Source organism: Brachyistius frenatus, unplaced genomic scaffold (assembly GCF_029030835.1).
Source record: "Brachyistius frenatus isolate BFR_SWC_R1_liver_20210118 unplaced genomic scaffold, ASM2903083v1 Contig_128, whole genome shotgun sequence".
In the NCBI taxonomy this organism is placed as follows: domain Eukaryota; kingdom Metazoa; phylum Chordata; class Actinopteri; family Embiotocidae; genus Brachyistius; species Brachyistius frenatus.
The window spans coordinates 1,100,636-1,123,408 of NW_027210727.1; the positions used below are offsets into that span (position 1 = coordinate 1,100,636).

The following is a 22,773-nucleotide window of genomic DNA, read 5'->3' on the forward strand; positions in this document are numbered from 1 at the left end:
TGATTGTCCTGTCAGAGCACTCGGATGTGTGTGTGAGTTAAGAGGCAATTCATTTGCTTGTGTTTATTTCCCCAAAGGCGCTCAGTCCTAAACTCAATGCAGACTGGATACCCATCCGGCTGCTGTGTGTGTGTGTGTGTGTGTGTGTGTGTGTGTGTGTGTGTGTGTGTGTGTGTGTGTGTGTGTGTGTGTGTGTGTGTGTGTGTGTGTGTGTGTGTGTGTGTGTGTGTGTGTGTGTGTGTGTGTGTGTGTGTGTGTGTGTGTTCTGAATACTGGTGTTTGTTTGTTTGCAGAAGTGGATCGAGGGCTTGAGGTCAGTGATTCACAACTTTAAGGCCAACAACGTCTGTCCAATGACATGCCTCAAGAAACAGTGAGTAGATTTTAAATGATAACTGCTCCAAACAGTTTAGAAATATAGTTTCAGAATTTTATTTCTCAGTCAACCCATTTACTACTCTTTGATATTTCACTCATCTGTGTTTTTTGTTTTACCTCCTTTTCTTGTTTAGTTGGATGAGAATGTGCTTCTTGACCAACGTGAATGGGAAGATTCCTGTGAGAGGGTAAGAGCTGAAAAAGATACGAGATCCTGAATTTAGAAATAATCGTAAAAGAAATGTCAACGTGTTGTGTGTTAAATTGCTCATTACATTCCAATTTCCCCCAAAATGTTCTCCACTTATAATCACAATGCTGTGTCTGTTCATGCTTTGGTCATCCCCACGTGGCCCTCAAGTCACTAAGTTTGCGGTTCCGGTGAACTTCTTTTCATTGACACAGACAGACAGACATGTCCCTTCATTTAGTTGCCTACTTGCATTAGGTAAATATAAATTTGGCAGAAAAATGATATGACAGGAGAGAGAGACAGAGAGTTTTTCACAGTAACCCTGTCTGCGCTGCATGTAACATGTTTAGTAGCGGTGCACACTGTAAAACGGAGTTCACCCAAACACCCCTGCGTACGAGCATATTCATGAGGTGTGTCATTTCGTACCTCATCCTGGTTCCTACTCGTGTTGTCGCGTCCTTCTTTTAACTTTTAAACCACGCCACCACGCCACTTTTTGACTCTCATGTTCAGCAGTCCAAATCACAACACAGCCGTCGCTGACTGTCGCTTTCGCTGTGGCGTTTTTTTTTTTCTCTCTCTCTTGAAACAAAACAACAAACAAGTAACATAAAGTAAAAGACTGTACTAATGACCCGCCCCACACATGGTCCCAGGACCCTCCACGCCTTCCCTCTGTCACAGCTGGTGCATAATCATTATGAAACCTCATTGCAATAACCTAGCAAACTATAAGAATATCATTTTTAATCAACATTAAAAAAAAATATGGCTCTAACAAGTGTTCTTCACCGCACCCTTTGTCTTCACTCCTCTTTTATAGCATCACACGAACGTTTGCATCAGGAAAGACGGAGAAGGGGATTTTCCAGGCTCTGAAGGATCTGGGTCTTCCCAGTGGAAAGGTTCGACAACATGACAGTCAGATGTGTCTCTCTGATTTGTAAAAAGAAAACTATAAGTACTTGACTGTCTTATTTATCACCCACAGAATGATGAGATCGAACATTCAGACTTCACCTTTGACATTTTCTACGCACTCACACAGAAGATCTGCCCTCGCACCGACATAGAGGAACTATTTAAGAAAATGTGAGTGTCCTTTTTTTAAACGGTTCCCCTTTTGTAATTGTGATGCTTCCTTAATTTGTCCCTCAGAAATATGAGTAGAAGATGATAAATACTCCAAATAACTGAAGAGTCGTACCTGTGTTGCCTTGTGCCTAAACAGAACAATCATTTTATTTTTTTCTGTTAAAATATTCTCCTGAGTGTGAGCTGCTGCATCTTGTTGGAAATAATGAGGACAAATGTTTCTGCGCCTGCTGCACTAACTATGTCTGGACAGCCTAACCTGCTTCCACAGTTCAACTTTAATTATATTCAACCTAATGACAACATTCAAATCAGAGGGATGATTAACATGTTATTACTAAAAGTGTAACATTGAAGCGTGTAAAGACTGCTTTCTAATTTTAACTGTGTGAATGACTGTGAGAATGTCTATCTTAAGAAGCATAACATTTTGTTTTGTTGTTTTCTTTTTTCTAATTAATTCCTTTGCAGCAATGGGAACAAAACTGATTATTTAACTGTAGACCAGTTAGTCAGCTTTCTGAATGAAGTAAGCTCTTTATCATTCATTAACTTCTCTGTGTATTTGGCTTGCGCGTAGCCGTCTCTGCAGCTCCCCTGCCTCACTCCCATCCTGCTCTGGGTCGAAGTTGCCCTCCAGCCCGGACTGCATGTCAGGCGCCGCTCATTAAAACTCCATTAATGAGACAGACAAAATATTTAACTTTCAGTCAGCCTGCAAGGGCAACTTCAACCGCCTCCCCTATTCTGCATGCCGGCCCTCATCCCCATTCCCCTTGTTCTCCCTGCCGTGCTTTGCCTTCCCCGTGTCTGATTGGTGTTGCCATGGCAACGGGAGGGTAGAGGTTTCCGTCCTGTTGCTTCCTGCTCGGTTCATCTTGTTTCCTGCTGTGTGTCTGTGTTCTGTGGCCGTGCTCTTCTGTGTGGCTGCATACCCCGCTCAGTCCCGCTGCTGTGCAGTCGTGTGGTGTGTGTGTGGTGTGTGTGTGTTGTGTGTGTGTGTGCGTGCGTGTGTGTGTGTGCTCCTTCGTGCTCTCGACTCGCCAATCAGATTAGTTCCCACCTGGCTTTGTGAACGGGCAGTGACACTATAATGATGTTTTGTTAGAGCTGCTTTGAACCCCTCGAACACAAATGACTTCCTTGCTTTTAAGCAACATTTGAACACTGCACCTGTTAGTGTAGCTCACAGCTGTCTGTGAAATGTTGTTTGATACCGTTAGGCCACAGCTATGCAGATTTAGAAGACCTACCTTAAGAAAAGGATGAATGCTTTTGGTACTTTCAGCCTAAATATGGCACTCACATATAGAGGCTATATAGATCATATTATATTTTTTGGTGGTAAGTGATTTAGTCTAATACCAAGCGCTCCAAATTTACATCTTGCATTCAGTTGGCCCTCATCCTGTGTGTCAGTGCAAGACGTGTTTGTTCTGGAAACAACTGTAGTCTGTACGTGTGTGGATGACTGTGTGTTTGGACGTTGCCCTACAGAACCAGCGTGACCCGAGGTTGAACGAGATTCTGTTTCCGTTCTACGACCCCAAGAGAGCCATGCAGATCGTCGACAAATACGAGAGAGACGAAGATCTGAAGAAGAAAGGTAAAAGAGGCGTGGAGGGAAACAGGATGCACAAAAATGTTTTAGTCTGTGCTGCCATCTGCCTGTGTGACCTTGAAGCTGCAAAATATGAAACCAGAATATGGGCATGGTTTTCTCCTGAAATTGGTCTTCACAGTTATTTAAGCCCCTGTCTTATGTTCCCTGTTCTTCTCATCATGACAAATAGTTGTGAAGGTAGTGCTGCTTCTTGATCAATAAACACCTAAAGGGCATAAACAATCAGGAATAGTTTAACCTTAAAAAACTGTTACACACGCCCTTTTGACATGAATCTGTCAACATCTGATTTTCAATGAGGTATAATCAGAAACTTGAAAACTGTTGTAGTAAGTGATAACAAGCCATTCATATAATCCTCCTGAGTTTAATATATTTCCCACCAGCCATTACAAATTATGCATCAAAGTATACAAATGCATGTAGTATATTCAGCATCAACACTGAATGGAAGCTGTTCGGTTTAAAATCCTTCATTTCTTAGAAAAAGTTAGAGGTGATTGATTGATTGATTTTATTTTTATTTTTTTATATGTGTTGCTAGTTGTATCTTTGTTTTAATAGTACTTTCAGCCTTAAGCTCTCATTGTTGCCATCCAGTTCATCACTTCCTCTGTTCCCACTAAGTTCCACTCCCTTCGTTCCTTCTTCTCCAGGTCAGATGTCCAGTGATGGTTTCTGCCGGTACCTCATGTCAGACGAAAACGCTCCAGTGTTCCTGGACCGACTGGAGCTGTACCAAGAGATGGACCAGCCGCTGGCTCACTACTTCATCAGCTCCTCACACAACACCTACCTGACGGGCCGACAGTTTGGAGGGAAGTCCTCAGTAGAGATGTACCGCCAGGTGCTGCTGTCCGGATGCAGGTATGTATGCGTGTCTGTTGTGTGAAGGGTTGACACACATGACAGAGACACGGACAAAAAAAAGTATTTGAATAAGCTGAAGCTCAGTTCTGCATGTACATTATGTTATGTGTACATGAGTGGGTACCTCCATGTCTATTTTGTGGGCGCTCCAGTTAACTTTTCTGTGTGCTTCCCATCAGATGTGTGGAGCTGGACTGCTGGGACGGGAAAGGAGAGGACCAGGAACCCATTATCACTCATGGCAAGGCCATGTGCACAGACATCCTGTTCAAGGTGAGCGCACACAGCAGTGCAGTTCATGTTGCTCCGTTCACTGCAACAGTTTGCAGAGGTCTTTCTCTGCCCGCCTCAGTGTTATTTCATGATGTATGTCTGCCCCCTTGTGTTCACAGTATGATATTGTATCTCTTATGGCTTCTTTTTGCTCTTCTTTTCATGTTTTCTTCCTCTCTTACTAGCACTTAATATTTTCCTCTGTCATCTTGTTTTTCTTCTATCTTTCTTACAGGATGTTATACAAGCCATCAAAGAGACAGCGTTTGTCACATCAGACTATCCTGTTATTTTGTCCTTTGAAAACCATTGCAGGTAAACAGTGTTGATGCATAAGGATTTTGCTCAAGTGCTTGTGTGCAGAAAGGTTTTAATATATGCAGTACAATGACACAATACATTCTGTGTGTGTACTTCTAGTAAACCACAGCAGTACAAGATGGCCAAGTACTGCGAGGAGCTCTTTGGCGAATTCCTCCTCAAACAGCAGCTGGAGAACTTCCCAGTAAATCCTCTCTTTGTGACGCACAGTGCCTCTCAGAGTTTATTACACCCAGATAATGGCCTTATCGCTTCAAAATGTGTGACTATGTTGTCTTTGGCAGATTGAACCCGGGCGCTCCTTACCCTCTCCGAACGACCTCAAACGGAAAATCCTTATCAAAAACAAACGATTGAAACCTGAAGTTGAACAGAGTATGTACACAGCTGGGCCCGGGAACCGTTGTTATGTATGATTTGATGAGTAGAAACCCTTGTGTGTGTTTAATAGATGTGTGTGTTTAACGTGTGTGTGTGTGTTTGTGCAACACAGAGCAGTTCGAGGCCTTTAAAAAACACATGGAAGCAGGAGAGACCAACACCACTGCCATCATAATGGGAGAGGAGATTGAAGACGACACAGAGAACGGTCAGCTACCCCACACTCAACATGTGTGAAATGGAAAACTATTATAGATTGAGTGTATCACAAGCGGCAACCAGCAGTGACTTCACCCGTTGATTTGTGAACGTAATGAAGCCTAGAGTTCGGAATTTGGCCGGCGCCATCTTGCTTGTCTTAAGGCGGTTTGGTGCCGGTCGTGACCATATTTGGACGAGCTGTATGCTATATGACGAGCAACTATATGTTTCACATAGTTGTACAAGTAGTTAGTTATAAAGGATGAGTAACTAACAAAACATGACAACATTTTCCACAATCCTTGCTTGTTCAGCTTTGGTGCATTCAATCTTTATTTGAACAAGTAACAGAAAAATATTATTGCCTGGATTACAGTATTAATTTCTGTTTATGTATGTGTGTGTAGGAGAAAAAGAGGCTGAGGAGAAGGACTTAAACTCAGAGGCCCCCAGCAGTCAATCAGAAGCAACCAGTGAGAAAGAAGCCAACAGTGTTTCCCAGAGTAACGCTGTCAGTTCAAAGAAAGAAGAAGAACGTACCAACAGTATCAAGAAGGTGGGTTGGTACTTTGAGGATTGAGTGGCCTAAAAACGTATCCTTCAACAGGGTTTTGTCTTACAATAGATCTCTGGCAGGTAGGATTAACACGAGTGTTAAATGTTTCTTCTCTCTAACATTTGCTAAATTTAGGACAGAGAAGTTAAATGGTCCAAATTGTAATGAAGTCCATCACCGAAAAGGTTTGACGGTGCAACATCCATATATAAGCCTGTAGATTCTACAGGCTTATAGAACAATAAATGTCACGTGGAGGTTGGTGGTGAAATAAAAAGCATCACCTGCAACTATTTCGCCCAAAGCCACCTGGTCTGAAGTTTCCACAGAAACAAAAAAGAAGTACTTAGAAATACCCTGAAACGTCCATAAATATTTGTATACTTTTTTCTCTTTTCTTTTCATTTTGCCTTTTTATTGGATGTTGGCAGTAGAGACAGACCGGGAATGTGGTGAAAGAGAGCAGGGGAGTGACATGCACTGAATCACTGCTGAGGGGATTTTGGCCCATTTGGTACGCACTCCAATCACTCGGCTACCGGGTCACCCCATGATCGGACATCTTATATGTGTGGTTGGTGTCTGTGTTTCCAGGCACCTGATGATGAAGTGACAGAGATCTCCGAGGTCACTGAAGCAACAGATGCCACAGACATCTCTGAAGCATCTGACCAAGACAACAACAAGAAGGCACGTACACGCTTGCCTGCTCTATCGCATGACTTAAAAACCAAATGTCATTTCTCGACCAACACCTGTATCTGTCCCGTGCAGGGCGTGGAAGAGGCAGAGGACTCGGAGGAGGCTTTGATAGCTCAGTACACCTACGTGGGAGCCACCACTAACATCCACCCGTATCTCTCAGCTATGGTCAACTATGCACAGCCCGTCAAGTTCCAGAGTTTTGATGTGGCCGAGGGTGAGCTTTAATAAACTCCCTCCTCACGTATTTTGAATAATTTGATTTACATCTTAGTTTTGCTATCCACGTTGCTCTGGATAAAAGAAAAATTCTGTCACAGTCAAAGAACTCCTTAAACTCACCCACTTCTTTTCATTCTGTCTGCCGTGTTTTTTCAGAGAGGAATATCCACCACAACATGTCGTCTTTCAACGAGTCAGTTGGCCTGGGTTATCTGAAGACGAATGCCATCGAGTTTGTCAAGTATCCTTTGGGCTGTTGTGACGTCATAGTCGTCCAGTAGCATTGGATTGATCTGAAAAATAGAGCAGATATAAAAATGACACCAAAGGAAGAAAAATATAGCTTAAATTCACCAAATTGTAGCAGTGTGTGTCTGAATTAATGTTCCGTGTCAAAAAAAATCTTTTCATCGTCATTTGAAATTCAGGGTGATTTAAATGAAAAGGTTTCTACTTTGCTACTAAACCAAAAACTCAAGAAGAGAAACACCTTGAATGTTTTGTTGTAATCATCACCACTGAGAGTTCCACTATCCTAAATCTAATGCTGCGTTCAAATGGAACTCATGAGCTAATGGTTACAACATGGGAAGTCTTGCTATGTTTAGCATTTTATGTTTGGCATTCAAGTGGTCAAGTTGTAAAAACACTGTTGCTAGGCAATGTCGACATGGATGCCATCTCGAAGCCACAGAGGCTAACAATTTAGCAAGCTAACAGGGGGACTAACGTAATGCAGGAAATGCAAAAGCATTGAGGGAAGATCAACATTTTCCTCAGATGTAGGCTATTATCCAAGTTATGAAGACAAACTCTACATGACTAAAATTACAATATATAAGCTTAACATCCAATAAAAAAAAAAAAAAGAACTTCCATGGCCTCTGCTATTTCTGTAAACGTCAGAAAACATGTCACAACTCATCAACGCGATGCTTACAGAAGATTTTGAGTCCCAACAGCGGGAATACTAATGAGGGGGGCCCGTTCGTACGGACTCCTCTTGTGTACGTGGTAAATACAACCACATTTGAACGCAACATGTGCCTGAGTGAAGATAAGTAGCTTTCCAGTAGAATCAAGAGTTTTCACTTAATAGATTGAGGTCACCTAAATGAGAGCTGGGTGGCGGTCAGAGCTGATGTTTTTCAGCCATGTTTGTTTCCACTCTGCTGCTAGAAAAGAACTGGAGGCCTCTAGAGCCCGGTGTGCTTCTGGCCTGACACTCACATACCCTTTGCCTCTCTCTCTCCAGTGGGACTGCTTGACCCAAGCTGTTCGCTCTAAAAATAGTCCTACAGTCTGTTTGATACGCACACGCGCAAGCAGTCATGTATGTACGTGCACGCACACACACACACACACACACACACACACACACACGTATGTGCTGGAACACACATGGTGTCCCTCTCTTTTCTGACATTTTCCTGAGCGACAGCGCAGCTACAACAAGCGTCAGATGAGCCGTATCTACCCCAAAGGGGGCCGGGTGGACTCCAGTAATTACATGCCTCAGATCTTCTGGAACGCCGGCTGCCAGATGGTCTCACTCAACTTCCAGACCCCAGGTATCACAGCACGCAACATGGGACCTCTGACCTCACACACACACACCCATACAGCTACTCCGCATACAGCACATGCTGATAGCTTAGATGTGGCAAATCAATGTTTCTGTATATACACCACTGACTCCTGAAACTCCAAACCCTGTCTGTGAATGGAATCACACTTGACATATGCACAGGTGTGGCTGCCATCAAAACCATCATCAGACTGTGGGTGGGTGGGAGCGAGCACACACACACACACACACACACACACACACACACACACACACACACACACACACACACACACACACACACACACACACACACACACACACACACACACACACACACACACACCTACCTCTACACAGTGAATGAAGCCTGTTGTAAAACAGCTGCTGCCCTATGTCCAGAGGCGAGAGGGGTTGGACCATATGGCTTGCTGTGAGGAGGGCATGTGCAAGGCTGGAGGATGTGTGTGGGGGGGGGGCTTCTGTAGGACAAATAGTTAGAGGGGAGGAAGACAAAGATGTCAGGAAGCCAAAAAAAAAAAAAAAACTCACTCACTCACTCTTTCAGACAAGAAAGAAATCCACAATAGCATCTGCAAAGTGTTTTTTGTTGATTGTTTTGTTTTGTGATGTAACCGGTTGCTAAGCACCTCTCATTCCCTCCTTTTCTGTCTCTCAGATCTGGCCATGCAGTTGAACCAGGGAAAGTACGAGTACAACGGCTCCTGCGGGTGAGAGCAGCTCCTCGCTCCCGTCCTCAGCTCGTTCCCATCCCTCCCCTCTCCGCCCCTCTCTGAAGCTCATCAATTATAGCTTGTCACATCTCATTAGTGGCTGCCAGAAGCGACCGTAGCCACTATCTGCACCAAGAGCCAATGAAGCTCTTCTTCACTCGTCTCTGCAGTCATCTATCTCTTCCTCTCTCCATCGTTGTCGCCGTCCCCTGGCTCTGATACTGTCCCTGAGGGCAGAGATTTTACTGCTAATGCTGGAAATCTCATATGTGGAGAGAGATCAGGGCTTTAGCAGACAACCGCCATTACTAATATTACTCTGATGGGGCCCTTGCTAACGCACGCACACATACACGTGCACACACACACACACACACACACACACACACACACACACACACACACACACACACACACACACACACACACACACACACACACACACTACCTTCTCATGCTGCATTTTTTTTTTTTTTACTCCCTGTACATCAGTAGAGAGGTTTGAAAACAGTGTTTGTAAGAAACCTGAGGATTATATTTTTGTTCCCACATGTGAACATGCTGTGTGTGAACTTACCTCATGTTGATCTCCTGTGCATTTACAATTCAGGTACCTGCTGAAGCCTGACTTCATGCGGCGGTCAGACAGGATGTTTGACCCTTTCTCAGAGACGCCAGTGGACGGAGTCATCGCCGCAACCTGCAGCGTACAGGTTAGGTCATGAAACACCTCCATCATCCAGGAAAACTGTTAAATCAGACAAATCCAAGCAGAATTTACACATTTATGTTCAACAGCATGTTTACACATGGGTTGGTCTAAGGCCTAGTTATTTCAAAGTATGTTGTACCCAAATAGTTTAATGATGTGTAAACAGAGCCTTTATATTATTATGCACACAAACCATTTAAAGTCCCCTCTGTGACATTATTAACTTTAATTTAAACTTAAGTGATGCAAATGTACATCATCGTACCTCATGAAGTACTTCTATTGTTATTAATGATATTATTATTATATTTATATTTCTTTTTATTTAAGAGTGTTGACAATGTTCTCCTCTTTTTCATTTCAGGTGTTCTCAGGGCAGTTTCTGTCTGACAAAAAAATTGGCACTTACGTTGAGGTCGACATGTACGGGCTGCCGACAGACACCATCAGAAAGGAGTTCCGCACACGCATGGTGATGAACAACGGACTGAACCCCGCCTACAACGAGGAGCCCTTCGTTTTCAGAAAGGTAGCGAGGAGTGCGCCGCATGTAGTCACGTTCTGTCTGCACTGTGACGAAAGCTTCGATATCTGGACAGCAGGAATCAGAGGGGGAGGAAAAGCTTGGAAGAAAGGTGTCGGTGGCAAAAGAAGCTACTGATCATGTCCTTACAGTAAGAACAGAGAGTGGAGGGAAAAGAAAAGGGGAGTAAGTAGGTGCGCGAGAAAGAGTCAAGACAAGAAGAGAAGAGAGACGACAGATACATGTCAAATAGATATCTTTACAAAATCTAGAGACAGACAAAGAAAATACAAATTAGGTTTTGGGATACTCTCGAAAAATAAAGTGGAACTAGAACGGAACAATCTATGGTATATTGTGTTTGGACACACAGAGGAAGAAAGGGGGAAAATGAAGGCAAAACGGAAGCCAAAAATTGGAGGTGGAGGAGAGAAAGAAGGGAACGTGAAAGAGATGGGAGATAGAGAGCCAAAGAGAGAGAAACATGTGCGTAATAGTGCTGCTCTCAGCAGAATAAGAAGTCTCTCAGCCATGACTGTGACTCCAGCTTCCTAACACACACCATCAATCACAGCCTGCCGCAGTGCTGCTCTGCTCACACACACACACACACACACACACACACACACACACACACACACACACACACACACACACACACACACACACACACACACACACACACACAGAGGGAGAGTGCTATCAAAGAGGGGCATCATAAGCAGAGCTGCTGGCAACACTCGTTTCTCACATCTACATACACAGACACAAATGCCCTCAAATGCCGCCACACCTTTTGCATGCATAAACACCGCTGTCAACGTGACTGCGAGCGAACAATACGCATCAGCAGCTCTCACACACACTACATCAGCAAGACTGCGGTTGTGGGGGGAGACACACAAGCGGGGCGTCAACCCATTCATCTCCACTGAGTATTCTTCAGCCTTATCTCTTACCTTCCCCTTCGTCTTTGTATTAATCATCCTCCTCTCTCTGTTCACTTATCTCCACACGCAAGGCCAGTTAAGACTCTCGCTCCTCCTCTCTCTGTTCTCCAAAGGATGCGCACACAGAAGCTCATCTACAGACACAAGCTACACACACACACACACACACACACACACACACACACACACACACACACACACACACACACACACACACACACACACACACACACACACACAGACTGTAAACACAAGATATACTCCACTCCCTAGATGTGTACTCGCTGAGGAGATGGCCTTGTCAGTAGTCAGATATGCAGTGTGTTGCTCTGCTATCATGTCGTTGTCCTGTATCACACAGTGACTGTCCCCTGATAGTGTCCCCTGCAGTTCCATCCTTGACCTTCCCCTTTAATGTTTCAAAAACAGGCCATTTTACTGCATTGTCTCCCAAATAGTTTGTCATTTAGCCACTTTCACACTAGAATGAGTTAAGTAGACTTCCCACAGTTCCACAAGGCTGATGAATATCTCCTTTGACTTTTATCTACTGTGGTTTTCTCCTCTGTTCTCTACTCTCTCTCTCTTTCTCTCTCTCTCTCTCTCTCTCTTTTTTTTTTTTTTTGTTCTAATAAATTCTGGTTCCGTCTCCCTCCCACCCACCTTTTTCCCTTCACCCCTTCCTCTAGGTGATCTTACCGGATCTGGCAGTGCTGCGCATCGCAGTCTACGACGACAACAACAAGCTGATTGGGCAGCGCATCCTGCCTCTGGACGGCCTACAGGCTGGCTACCGGCACATCTCTCTGAGGAACGAAGGCAACAAGCCCCTGTCGTTGCCCACCATCTTCTGCCAAATCATCCTCAAGACCTACGTGCCCGACGGCTTCGGAGGTGAGGGGAGCATGAACACACAAATTACAAAGTTGTATAGATAGATCCTGCTTGATGTTCTTCAATGTGTAAATACAGGACTACATGTTTGTTTCATACTTTCTTTTACTGCTCTCAGATTATTCATGGCTGGTAATAAAGTGCCTTCTGGAGCCTATAGGGAGAGCAGAAGAAGAAGAAAAAAAAAAAAAGAAAAGAAAGCAATGCAACTCTCTCCCGCTCACTTCTTCTGTGCCTTGGGTGGATTGGTTTTAACATTCACAGTAATGGCCTGGCGCAAATGATGATGACAGTGAATCTGCAGTAATAAACAGTTAAAAGAGGCACAGGCATACAAATGAGCGGGACAACTGCAGTTGCCATTAAGTAAAGCCGAGGGGCTTTCGCTGAGGAACCATTACTGTAACTATTAGCTTTTTTTTCTTTTTAAAATCTGCTGCCAGAATCACTTCCCTATCAGACACACAGCTCTGCACTAAAATCCTATTCTCTAGTAACAGTTATTTAAACAACAAGGTCTTTCCAAGTCATATTTGTTGACTTTCTCAGAATGCAGACACGAAGAATCACTGAGGTACATCATACAAAGTCTATACTGAACAACATATTAACGTGTTGATCTAAATCAAATAAGTAAATCTCCTCTTTTTCCTGCCGTGTACTTTAATGGATATTGTTGTTTCAGCTATCGTGGATGCTCTATCAGACCCAAAGAAGTTTTTGACCATCGCAGAGAAGAGAGCTGACCAGATGAAGGCACTGGGGATTGACACGGTACGTACACACCTGAAGCTTCAGTTTGAGTTAATAGAAACACTGAACTCCTTACTGGTTTGATGAATTGTATCTCATTGACTTTGAACAAGCAGTGTTAGCTCTACGCTCGGATACATCTGCCTTCATACAATTAAAAACGACACCCCACTCAGATTCAATCCATCCTTTCTCTGTCGCAGAACGACATAGCAGACGTTCCCAGTGGAAGCTCGAAGAACGACAAGAAGGGAAAGGGTAAAGGAGACACCGTGAAAGCCAGTGTGACGCCACAAGCCAGCTCAGACATGGCCCAGACCTCCAACGCTTCACAGAATAACACGGCCGAAACCAAGAAGGGTACGTACCGACTGGAAAACATACATGTTGAACATGTGCATAGCGTTTGCGCACTACGTAAACACAGAATGACATTTCTGTTTCGTCTGCTCTTTCAGATACTGCACTTCTGCCTAATGTCAGCATTGAAGACTTGAAACAAATGAAGGTTGGTATTGTAACTCTTGATGCACTAACAGGGTTCCTGCAGTTCAGGCTGTAAAGATTTACAGTATGTGGAAGGATTAGCGACAAGTATTAGAAACAATACAGAAATTGATTATATTTGATCTCGGTGCCAGGAAAAGTTGCTTCCATCAGGATTTTTGGACTGAAAGGTATCAACTAATTTGCATTATCTCTTAGTGAAACTAAAACTACTGCAATTATGCTTTTGCACTGATATTCCACTCATAATGACCTCGTTAAATACCTCAGAACTACTGTACTATAAACTGAACTACTGTACTATAAACTGTACTACTGTACTATAAACACGCTCCCAGAAAATGCCTCTCCAGTCTCTCCAGTCCGCCTCATGTCAACATGACCTGTACAAGATAACCAAACACGCCTGTCTCCCTCCACAGACCTACCTTAAACTGATTAAAAAGCAACAAAAGGAGCTCAACACTTTAAGGAAGAAACACTCAAAGGTAAGTGATTTTTTTTTTTTTTTTTGGGGGGGGGGGGGGTTGTTTGTTTTTTTGTGCCGACCGGACTGTTAGAAATGCAAAGAGGCTGCTATTTACTCTTGACAGTCATTGATGCTCAGAGGTCTACAAACAGAGAAAGGGGAGGAGGGGTGGCGGCACCTTTCATCTTCCACTGACCACCGTTTCATCATTTTATACGCCTGCACGCACACACTCGGGAACACACGGTCTGTCCGTCACAAACACGCATAGATGCCGTGTTTTGTAAGAAATTAGACTTGCTAAAGTTCCCTTTGCTTTGACCAGAGATCGCCATAGAGACTGCGGTTGGTGCTGGCGCATTCATAGTGGCTGATTAATTATCCCAGTATTGAGTCCTATTGCGTAACACATGTATATTAGGACCATCCCAGACCCATCTGTTAGCTGAATAAAGACGGCTGCTGGCTCATTGCTCAGTGGAGACAACAACTACATATGAATGCATTTGAATTCATCATCACAGTCGCGTATTGCTTCCGATTTCAAAATCAGTTTTAGGTCTGATTTAGTCTCGACACAGATGAAAACTGCAGATTCACAGTATGAATAAATAATTAAGCAATACATGTCTTCTTTTTATCCCAATAGGATCAAAATACAATGCAGAAGGCCCACTGCAGTCAGGTGGACAAGATGGTGTCCCAGCACGACAAAGAGAAGACAAGTCTGGAGAAACTACTAGAGAAAGCCATCAAGAAACGAGGGTGAGTGGGGATAAAAGGAAGAACAAGCACATAGTGTTATGGGAAGGAAACTAGAAGGAATGAAGTACAAGAGAAAAATCTACTGACCCCATGGAACTGCATTGCCCAGGTCTGCTCCACCTGCAGTGTTAAGTCTCTAACTTTTTGTTTGAGATACATAAAATAAACATTTTATGTCTGACTACAGTGTCGGAAGGAAAACTCAAACCAGTGTAACTCATAGAAACCTGCATCGTCCCACCAACTTCCCTCCTTTGACATGAAAGCTCTTCAGCTCAATCTGACTCGCATCGTCTTCAATCGTCGCTTACATACGCGCGTTTTTCTTTTATAGTGAAAACAACTGCCAAGAGCTGAAGAAGGAGACGGAAGATAAGATCCAAACACTAGACACCGATCATAAAGCCAAGGTAACTTCTCCGCCAACCTATCAGCTGTGGGAACGACCTTAGCTATGGATGACTGACAAAGGTGTGTGCATATACGCGTGTGCGCAGGTAAAGGACATCACAGCACAGCACACTAAAGAGTGGTCGGAGCTGATCAGTAGTCACAGCAGCGAGGAGCAGGAGATGAAGGACAGCCACGTCACACAGCAGTGTGAACACCTCAAGAAACTCCTGACCACGGTCCAGGAGCAGCAGACCATGCAGCTCAAACTCATCCATGAACGGTGAGACACACACATACAGTAGATATACCCATACGGATCGATTACTGTAGATGACCAGATCTGGAGGGGCAGCAATCCTGAGATTTCGATATTTCAGTGCTAAAACACAGTTACCACTCTGCTGCTGGAAAACACCAGAGATAACCACTAGGGCTGTTGTAAAACCTGGCTGAGGTTAAGTTTCCTGCTCCTTCGGCATTTCAGGCAGAGCAAAGAGATGCGCGCCAACCAGGCCAAGATGTCCATGGAAAACAGTAAAGCCATCAGCCAGGACAAAAGCATCAAAAACAAAGCAGAGCGAGAGAGGTGGGTCACACTTACGATGGAATATCTCTGAAGTTGAATTGTTTGTTAAACGTTGCACTGATCCTTACGCTGTAAACGTTTTGTGCCGGTCTTCAGGAGAGTGAGAGAGTTAAACAGCAGCAACACCAAGAAGTTCCTGGATGAGAGGAAGCGGGTGGGTGTTTTCATAACAGCTGAAAAATTCAACAGGGATTTTCCCTTTTTAGCCCTCCTACAGGTTAATGAATTATTGACAAGCAAATGTTTGGACGACTATTGCTACTCTTATAGACTAATACAATTAAAATAAGAATCTAAGCTCCACCTAAATTAACCCCAAACCACTGAAGTCAGTGTTTCTTGTTTCATGGCCTGAAACACAGTGTTAAAACAGGTCACTGTTTATTTGCGGTGTCAAACAGTAATTGAATGGTCACCGTTTGTTGCCTTGGTGTTGGTGTGTCTGCAGCTGGCCATGAAGCTTCAGAAAGAAATGGAGCAGCTAGAGAAAAACCAGAGAGAACAGTTGGAGAAACTGGAGAAGTTCAATGAGCAGGTATGACGAGAAAAAGAAGAAAATCTATTTTACAATTTCACTTCCAATACACTGAATATGTTAGAGTAAAGATCGACTCGGTCTGCCTGCCTACTTTCCATCATTTACATATGACGGCTGCTCTCCATCTGAACTGCTAAAATGTTAAATGACAGCATTTATTACAATCCCTCCCTGCACAAACCAGAACATCTCTCACTGTACGGACCTTCTGGCCCTACTGGCTCTGTAGGTGTAAATGAAAGTCGAGGCTGGGGTTGAGTGCAGTTCTCCGGCTGATTCCTCCCTGAGATAATGACAGCAGTTTGTAGCACTTGTGATGGAAACTGTAATTAGTTTTGCAGGAAGTGTTCCACAAATCTGGCACGAGAATCGCCTGAAGAGCTCGAAAGACAAACAACAATGCCGATAAAGAATAAACACAAAGTCCATATTTAAGCGTCAGTTTTTTTTGTTTTTTCTCATAGTTGCACTGCTCTGCATTAAGTCTGTAGAGTTCTCAGTATAACGTTTAAGTAAAGCATATCTCTGCCCTTCACTTTAAGTGTAGACTACAAATAGTACAGATTCTACTACGGTATGGTTCTTATTTATTTATCAAGGTCTCGTGTCCCCATCTTTGCATTTTGTTTCGCCATCTGTCACAGTACGTGTACACGTCTTACATGTATGCACCTTTTCTTTTGTTTTTAATATGATTTGCTTCTTCCGGCACAGCTTTTGAAATCACACCATGCAAACAAGCTGGTTCAAGGTAGGCATCTCCATCTCCGTCCGCTCTACCTCTGATACCACCTCTCTGTCAGTGCATCACCTCGTCACTCTGTTCCCTTCCATGTCTTTCCTTTTCCTCCTCTCCCGTCATCGTTCTCCTTTTTCTTTTTTTTTCATCACATCAGTTTCCTGCCGAGTCTGTCCAAATCTGGAGTCATCTGCCGTTTAGATGGCCGATATAACGAGCGGTGTGACTCATCGCTGAGTGAAAGCATGGAAATAGTCCAGGACAGGCCTATCTTTGAGGAGATGGCACGATTTATTTTTTTTAAAAACAAAGAGAGAGAGAGAGAGAGCGATTCTTTCTTTCTCTCCTGTGTGCAGTGAGATTCCACTCCTTTTTTTTTTTTTTTTTTTAGTCTGCAGCTTTCGGGGTGTGAGGAGTGCCAGAGCAGCTTGAGTCATTTATCACCATGACTCACCAGCTATTACTAAGCAAAAACAGCCAGCTCACAACCTGCCCCACTGCGCTTTCACTCTGGGCTCATCTGCTTTCATAGTACGCGTGTCCCGATGCGCACATCTAAACGTGTGGTATATATGACCTGCTTTAGTCTTCAATGATGGACACCCAGCAGAATGAGTAGAGATGGACACGGATGATAAACTGATGAGCGAGATAACATTCAGAACTAACAAGTGTGCGAGTTGTTATGAACTGAACACGTAAAACGGACAACATGAGACGGATGTCTCTCTGTAAAATGCTGTTCCTGTACATTTAGTGCGAGGTTTACTCTGTGTCGTGTGTGTGTGTGTGTGTGTGTGTGTGACTGTTTTCTGTCTCCTCAAAGGCCAAGGACATGCAGCAGATGGTGAAGTTGGAGGAGGAGATGGACCGCAGACCTGCCACGGTGGTGTGAGCGACTGAGACCGAGACATAAACGCACACACACACGGGTGCAGAAACACCACCACAGAAAGCCCTTCACAACCCAGAGACGACATCCCTGCCTACGTCACTGTCTGACTGATATTAATGTTTCACTCTCACACACACACACACACACACACACCATCCGCTCAGTCATCCCTGCCTCGTGTTCTCTGCACCTCTATCCCACCCACTAACTTTGTGTGTACCACTGAGCCGTCGGTGCTTATCACTGTTTGACAGGGGGCTTAACCACTTATCGAGACAGGAAGTGTTACCACGGAGACGAAGCAATGCAGAGTCAAACGCACCCTCCCTCCCCCCCATCTAAATTGTCTGTCGCCTCCAATGTTCTCCGCATTCTATGGGCAACACAAAACTGCAGCTATTGGTGGACACACACACACACACACACACACACACACACACACACACACACACACACACACACACACACACACACACGCACGCACGCACGCACACGCACGTACGTACGTTCCTCAGACTTCAGACAAAGCAGATATCTGTTCCCTTTTTGACTTATTTTATTTTTTGCCAATTAACGGCTACAGAAACGGAGAGTAAGACGGGAGACGAGTACGTATAAGATTTAATGTAATTTCAGCACAAACGAATAAACTTTGTGAAATACACTGTATACTACACTCCAGTCCTGTCCTGAGCACTTTTGTATGTGATAGGCCGTCAAAAAAAAAAAAAAAAGGAAAATGTAGCGGTGCACTACTGTAGGTTTTCTGTTTTTCAGTAAGAATGTATTTTAAACAAAACAAAATCACTGTATGAAAGAGTGGCAAACCCCCCCCCCCCTCCTGTGTCACCACAATGTAAGTTGTTTGGACTTCACAAAGATGTATTATTGCCTTTTTTTTGTTCAACAATGTAACGGCCGACTATAAGAAGGCTTTTCATCTTGTTAGAGTCAGAATACTATAAAGGGATCACGTGGAATAGATGTTCACCTTCATTATTATGGCCAACTTCTCAGTCAAATGGACACGGTGGAAACGCTGTGCTTCTTCTGCACTTAAAAAAAAAAAAAAAAAAAAAAAAAAAGCTTAATAATTCAAGTTTCCAACTGCAAAATCTGCAACTTTCTATCCTCAAATTTGGAGCTCAAAATCATGTATACTATGCAAAAAAAAAAAAAAAGAGTAAACAAGAGTCCCTCAAAGTAACCACACACACACACACACACACACACACAAAAATAGGTACAAGTGTTACAGTGATGGTAACCAAAATGTGGTATGCCTTTAACGTAATGACAGTCATTGTATATTGCTACAATTTGAGGCAATAACATTTAGTTGACATCTAAAAATATGATGAACTGGACATCTGCTGGTACGAGATCAAATCAGATTCAAATGCATTTAAGGGTTTGTACATTTTAAACTGTCGTGACACCTGAGCCAAATCTGTACTTCTCTGGCGACATTGTTAATTGACTGGCCGTTCACCAACTTTGGCTGACGGAAACCCGGCTCCTCTTGTCAGTCGTGCACTTATTAAGGTATCGTTGAAGTTAAGTGCTCCCTTAATACGTTGTCGACTGTACTTTAGTAACCCCGGCTCGTAATCCTCATTGTTTCCCCCGTTTGGCTTTGGTCAGGGGAGATCAGGCCGAATAATTAGAGCAGATTTGTAACAAAGTCTGGGACATGAATGCGACACGCTCCACTCTCTGGGTTTCAGAGGAGGCCGGCAAAAGGTTCCCTTTAATTGTTGTTGTTTATGGGACTACAGATGGTTTTAGGGAGGAATAATATTTAAGAAACACGGGACGCGAAGTACTGCGATGCATGGCATAACACTAAAGATTGACCAAAATGACAAAAAGTCATCATAATGATATTTAAAAAAAAAAAAAAATAAATATGGGGATAAAAGCACTTGCAGGTCTTTTTTGGGGCTTTTTAAATTTGTTTTCCTTTTATTCTGCTGTAATTCACGTAAAGGGTAGACAGGATGTTCTTGTATATACTGGAATGTATGTAGTTCAGTTTCCTTTTCGACCGGTTGTGTTCTATCATTCAAGGGCTCGTGGACAGAGCGGGTCTGTGGGCTGTCGGGAAAAGACATTTCACTGGGTTTTCTAGTTTGTTCATTTACTTTTCTGTTTTCCAGTCTGCCCTTTTTCTGCACCACACAACACAATATAAAGCTCTCACCACATATCTAGTGCAGAGATAAACGAGTAAAAGTGCTTTTAAATTTTATTCCATCGCTTTCAAATGTGCCACTCAGTGTCTGTTAGGACGTTTAAATTATTTTATGAATGATAAAATGCCAAATTAAGGGGTTATTTATATGAAGGTATATATAAATAAATGAATATATATTATATATATATTAGATAATGTGTAGTTTAAGATTATTATGTTAGAGGCTTTTTTTTTTGCACTAGTTGAATGTTTCTGTTGTGTGATTACATGTAACCTTTGGCTCTCGAGTTTGTCGAAAAAGCAGATTATTTTTGCAGAGCATCATCACTGATTTCATTTCCTCAGTTTCTACTGTATCTTCTCTTTGTTTTCTATTTGAATTGTAGCTTGTCAACAGACATTCTGTGCGTGTTTTTTGTATTTATATTGTACTGTTGAACTTATAGCAATGAAAATACTGTTGTTATCCAGCTCCTTTAATACTGTTTTTTAGTATGTGTACCAATAAATCCAGGTGTAAAATGGGACATAAGTATGTGGCTTATTTCATTTTTCCATCAGAACATGATCCTTGTGTTTGACTTATCCTGTTCAAATTTGGAAAAGCTTAAAGTAAACATTTTCATTTGGAAAACGAAGTGACATTTCAGGTTAAAAGTGATTTTTCTTTTAAGTAAACCAGGGTTTAAATGGCTTGCAGAGTTTTGGACTTAACCAGTGGCACCAATAATATCTATACAAATCTGATTTATTAAAACATTATACTTCTCATCCCCTCAGTTGTACCCTGAGATTTGATCAGTGTGCGCGGTCACACTGCAGGCCACATTTATTGTCAACAGAGGAGTGCGCGACGCGCACACGCACACACACACACACACACACTCCACAACCCACGCACTTATTTTCCCAAATAATGACCCTTCGCAGTCTCATCACATTCAACAAGTGCAGAGTGAATTCATATGCCAGATCTCCTCTTGAGCACAAGCGGCTCCAGTGCCGAAGCCTTTCATTGTCATTATGAGCCAAGTATTTCCATTAGAAAGACGAACAAAGCGCGGTAATTATGTTTGGGTTGCCCGGCAACTCCGGAGCTCCCCTTTTACTATATAACAAGGATGGTGGGCTTGTTTGTCAGCACTTGTTTTTTTTGGGGGGGGGAAGAGGTTTTCAAACCTGCTCCAACCAATAGAAAGATGACTTTTCTTGGAATGAAATCTTGGACTCTTTCAGAAATACGCTCAAAAGTTCCAGAAAAGTCCAACGAGCAAACGGGCACCGAAATCCTCCTAGAGGCGATGTCCAAGGATTTAAAGTCCACCTGGCGAGGTTTGTCCTGGACGCGCTTGGACGGGGAAATCGCGGACTCCAAAACGGAGGGCGCGCAGACACCCCTTCCCCCCCCCCCTCCCAATCTCCTCTGTTCTCCTACCTGATGTCCGGACTCGGCGCAAGTTTGTTGAGCTTCTGCTGCACAAAGGGGCAAGCGTCAACTGTCGAGACGGGAACGGACGCACCGCGCTCACCCGGACGTGGTGAAGATCCCGGTGCGAAACAACGCAGACCCGGAGATCGTGGACTCCTGGGGGGGGGGGGGAGGAACACCGCCCTAATGTGCGCCGCAGTGGCGGGTCAATCGCCCGTTGTGGAGTTTTTTTTTTGGTGAAAGCGTTCAAGAGACTGGGTCTGCAGGTAGACCGGAAAAATAAAGTTGGCAACTCGGCTGTTGAAGTGGCGAAGTTTCTTAAGTTCGGGAAATGAGTTTGAAAGTAAAGTTGAACATTTCGTAAACGAACTCGACGTCCTCCAAACGCGTAACCACAGACGTTGCCCATTTGGTTCAAAATTGCACTTGGCAGCCAAGGCCTCGGACAAAGCAGAGTTTGTTGACGTTTGAAAGAGAGAATGACGACTCTTCACGGGATCAGGTCTTCTCCGGAGTCCCCTCTCCTGTACCCCCCCCCCCTTCCGCGGACTTGTAGTCATTCTCCTGACCATTCAAAACCCGCGGAAAAGGCTCACCGCCTCTGATGATCACCTCCCCCCTCTTGGACGGAGCTCCGAAGTTCAAAAATCGATTTTCGTCCCCCCTCCCTCCCCGAATCCGAGCGGATTCCGCGATCGGAAACTTTTCCCCGGAGCGTGAACCACCCCCCCCCCCCCCGGGTGGACAGTAAGCCCAGCATCGACAGCATCAGCTCCGTCACTTGTCATTTCAGAAAACTAAACTCGTAAAAGCGACTGCGGACCGTGCGTAAAACGGGTTTGGCTGCTTATCCGCCCGCCATTCAACAAACGACACTTTTACACTTGGTTCCAACAGCGATCGTCTGCAAGACTCCTTCATGCTACCTTTCTGAATTCACTTCCAAAAGGGCGTCCCGAGATCATCGCTGACCTTTTTTAAAACACCAAAAACCTTGAGTGCAAGTCACCGGAGCCCCCCCCCCCCCCCCCCCCCCAATTCTCTTTTTTCATAGGCTCACACTAACGTTTTAGCCATTACATCCGGAAGCTGACGACGAATGACGGAGGGAGTAAACGCGTAGTATTTTAACTATCGCTGAACAGCCGAGAAATCACCAGCAATCAGCACAAGTTGACTCTGAATTAAACGGCGAGCCTGCACCTGCCAGTTGGACGCTGCAGCCACAAGATAAAACGCAACGTGCAACTTAGTTTCTGTATATATATATATATATATATATATATATATATATATATATAGT

General features: G+C 43.8%; 1 protein-coding gene across 7 annotated transcripts in view; it reads left to right on the top strand.

Annotated features, from left to right (window-relative positions):
* Positions 1-19,066, top strand: part of LOC138630100 (1-phosphatidylinositol 4,5-bisphosphate phosphodiesterase beta-4-like) — a 60,620-nt gene extending 41,554 nt beyond the window's left edge. For 3 of the 7 annotated variants that reach the window (XM_069714221.1, XM_069714220.1, XM_069714222.1), the window contains 33 exons: positions 294-373; positions 513-566; positions 1,398-1,479; positions 1,566-1,666; positions 2,141-2,198; positions 3,167-3,275; positions 3,950-4,160; positions 4,343-4,436; positions 4,672-4,751; positions 4,857-4,941; positions 5,042-5,132; positions 5,251-5,346; positions 5,747-5,895; positions 6,490-6,585; positions 6,670-6,814; positions 6,976-7,060; positions 8,266-8,390; positions 9,066-9,117; positions 9,731-9,833; positions 10,197-10,361; positions 11,995-12,199; positions 12,885-12,973; positions 13,156-13,312; positions 13,411-13,460; positions 13,882-13,947; positions 14,578-14,693; positions 15,028-15,103; positions 15,191-15,366; positions 15,571-15,672; positions 15,769-15,826; positions 16,121-16,207; positions 16,925-16,961; positions 17,776-19,066. In XM_069714221.1, the coding sequence (XP_069570322.1) occupies positions 294-373; positions 513-566; positions 1,398-1,479; positions 1,566-1,666; positions 2,141-2,198; positions 3,167-3,275; positions 3,950-4,160; positions 4,343-4,436; positions 4,672-4,751; positions 4,857-4,941; positions 5,042-5,132; positions 5,251-5,346; positions 5,747-5,895; positions 6,490-6,585; positions 6,670-6,814; positions 6,976-7,060; positions 8,266-8,390; positions 9,066-9,117; positions 9,731-9,833; positions 10,197-10,361; positions 11,995-12,199; positions 12,885-12,973; positions 13,156-13,312; positions 13,411-13,460; positions 13,882-13,947; positions 14,578-14,693; positions 15,028-15,103; positions 15,191-15,366; positions 15,571-15,672; positions 15,769-15,826; positions 16,121-16,207; positions 16,925-16,961; positions 17,776-17,852 (3,357 nt within the window). In that variant the 3' untranslated portion in view covers positions 17,853-19,066. Of the gene's footprint in view, positions 1-102; positions 374-512; positions 567-1,397; positions 1,480-1,565; positions 1,667-2,140; positions 2,199-3,166; positions 3,276-3,949; positions 4,161-4,342; positions 4,437-4,671; positions 4,752-4,856; positions 4,942-5,041; positions 5,133-5,250; positions 5,347-5,746; positions 5,896-6,489; positions 6,586-6,669; positions 6,815-6,975; positions 7,061-8,265; positions 8,391-9,065; positions 9,118-9,730; positions 9,834-10,196; positions 10,362-11,994; positions 12,200-12,884; positions 12,974-13,155; positions 13,313-13,410; positions 13,461-13,881; positions 13,948-14,577; positions 14,694-15,027; positions 15,104-15,190; positions 15,367-15,570; positions 15,673-15,768; positions 15,827-16,120; positions 16,208-16,924; positions 16,962-17,775 lie in introns of all 7 variants that reach the window. The other 4 variants (XM_069714226.1, XM_069714223.1, XM_069714224.1 and 1 more) reach the window with 4 other exon arrangements.
* Positions 19,067-22,773: the final 3,707 nt, after the last annotated feature.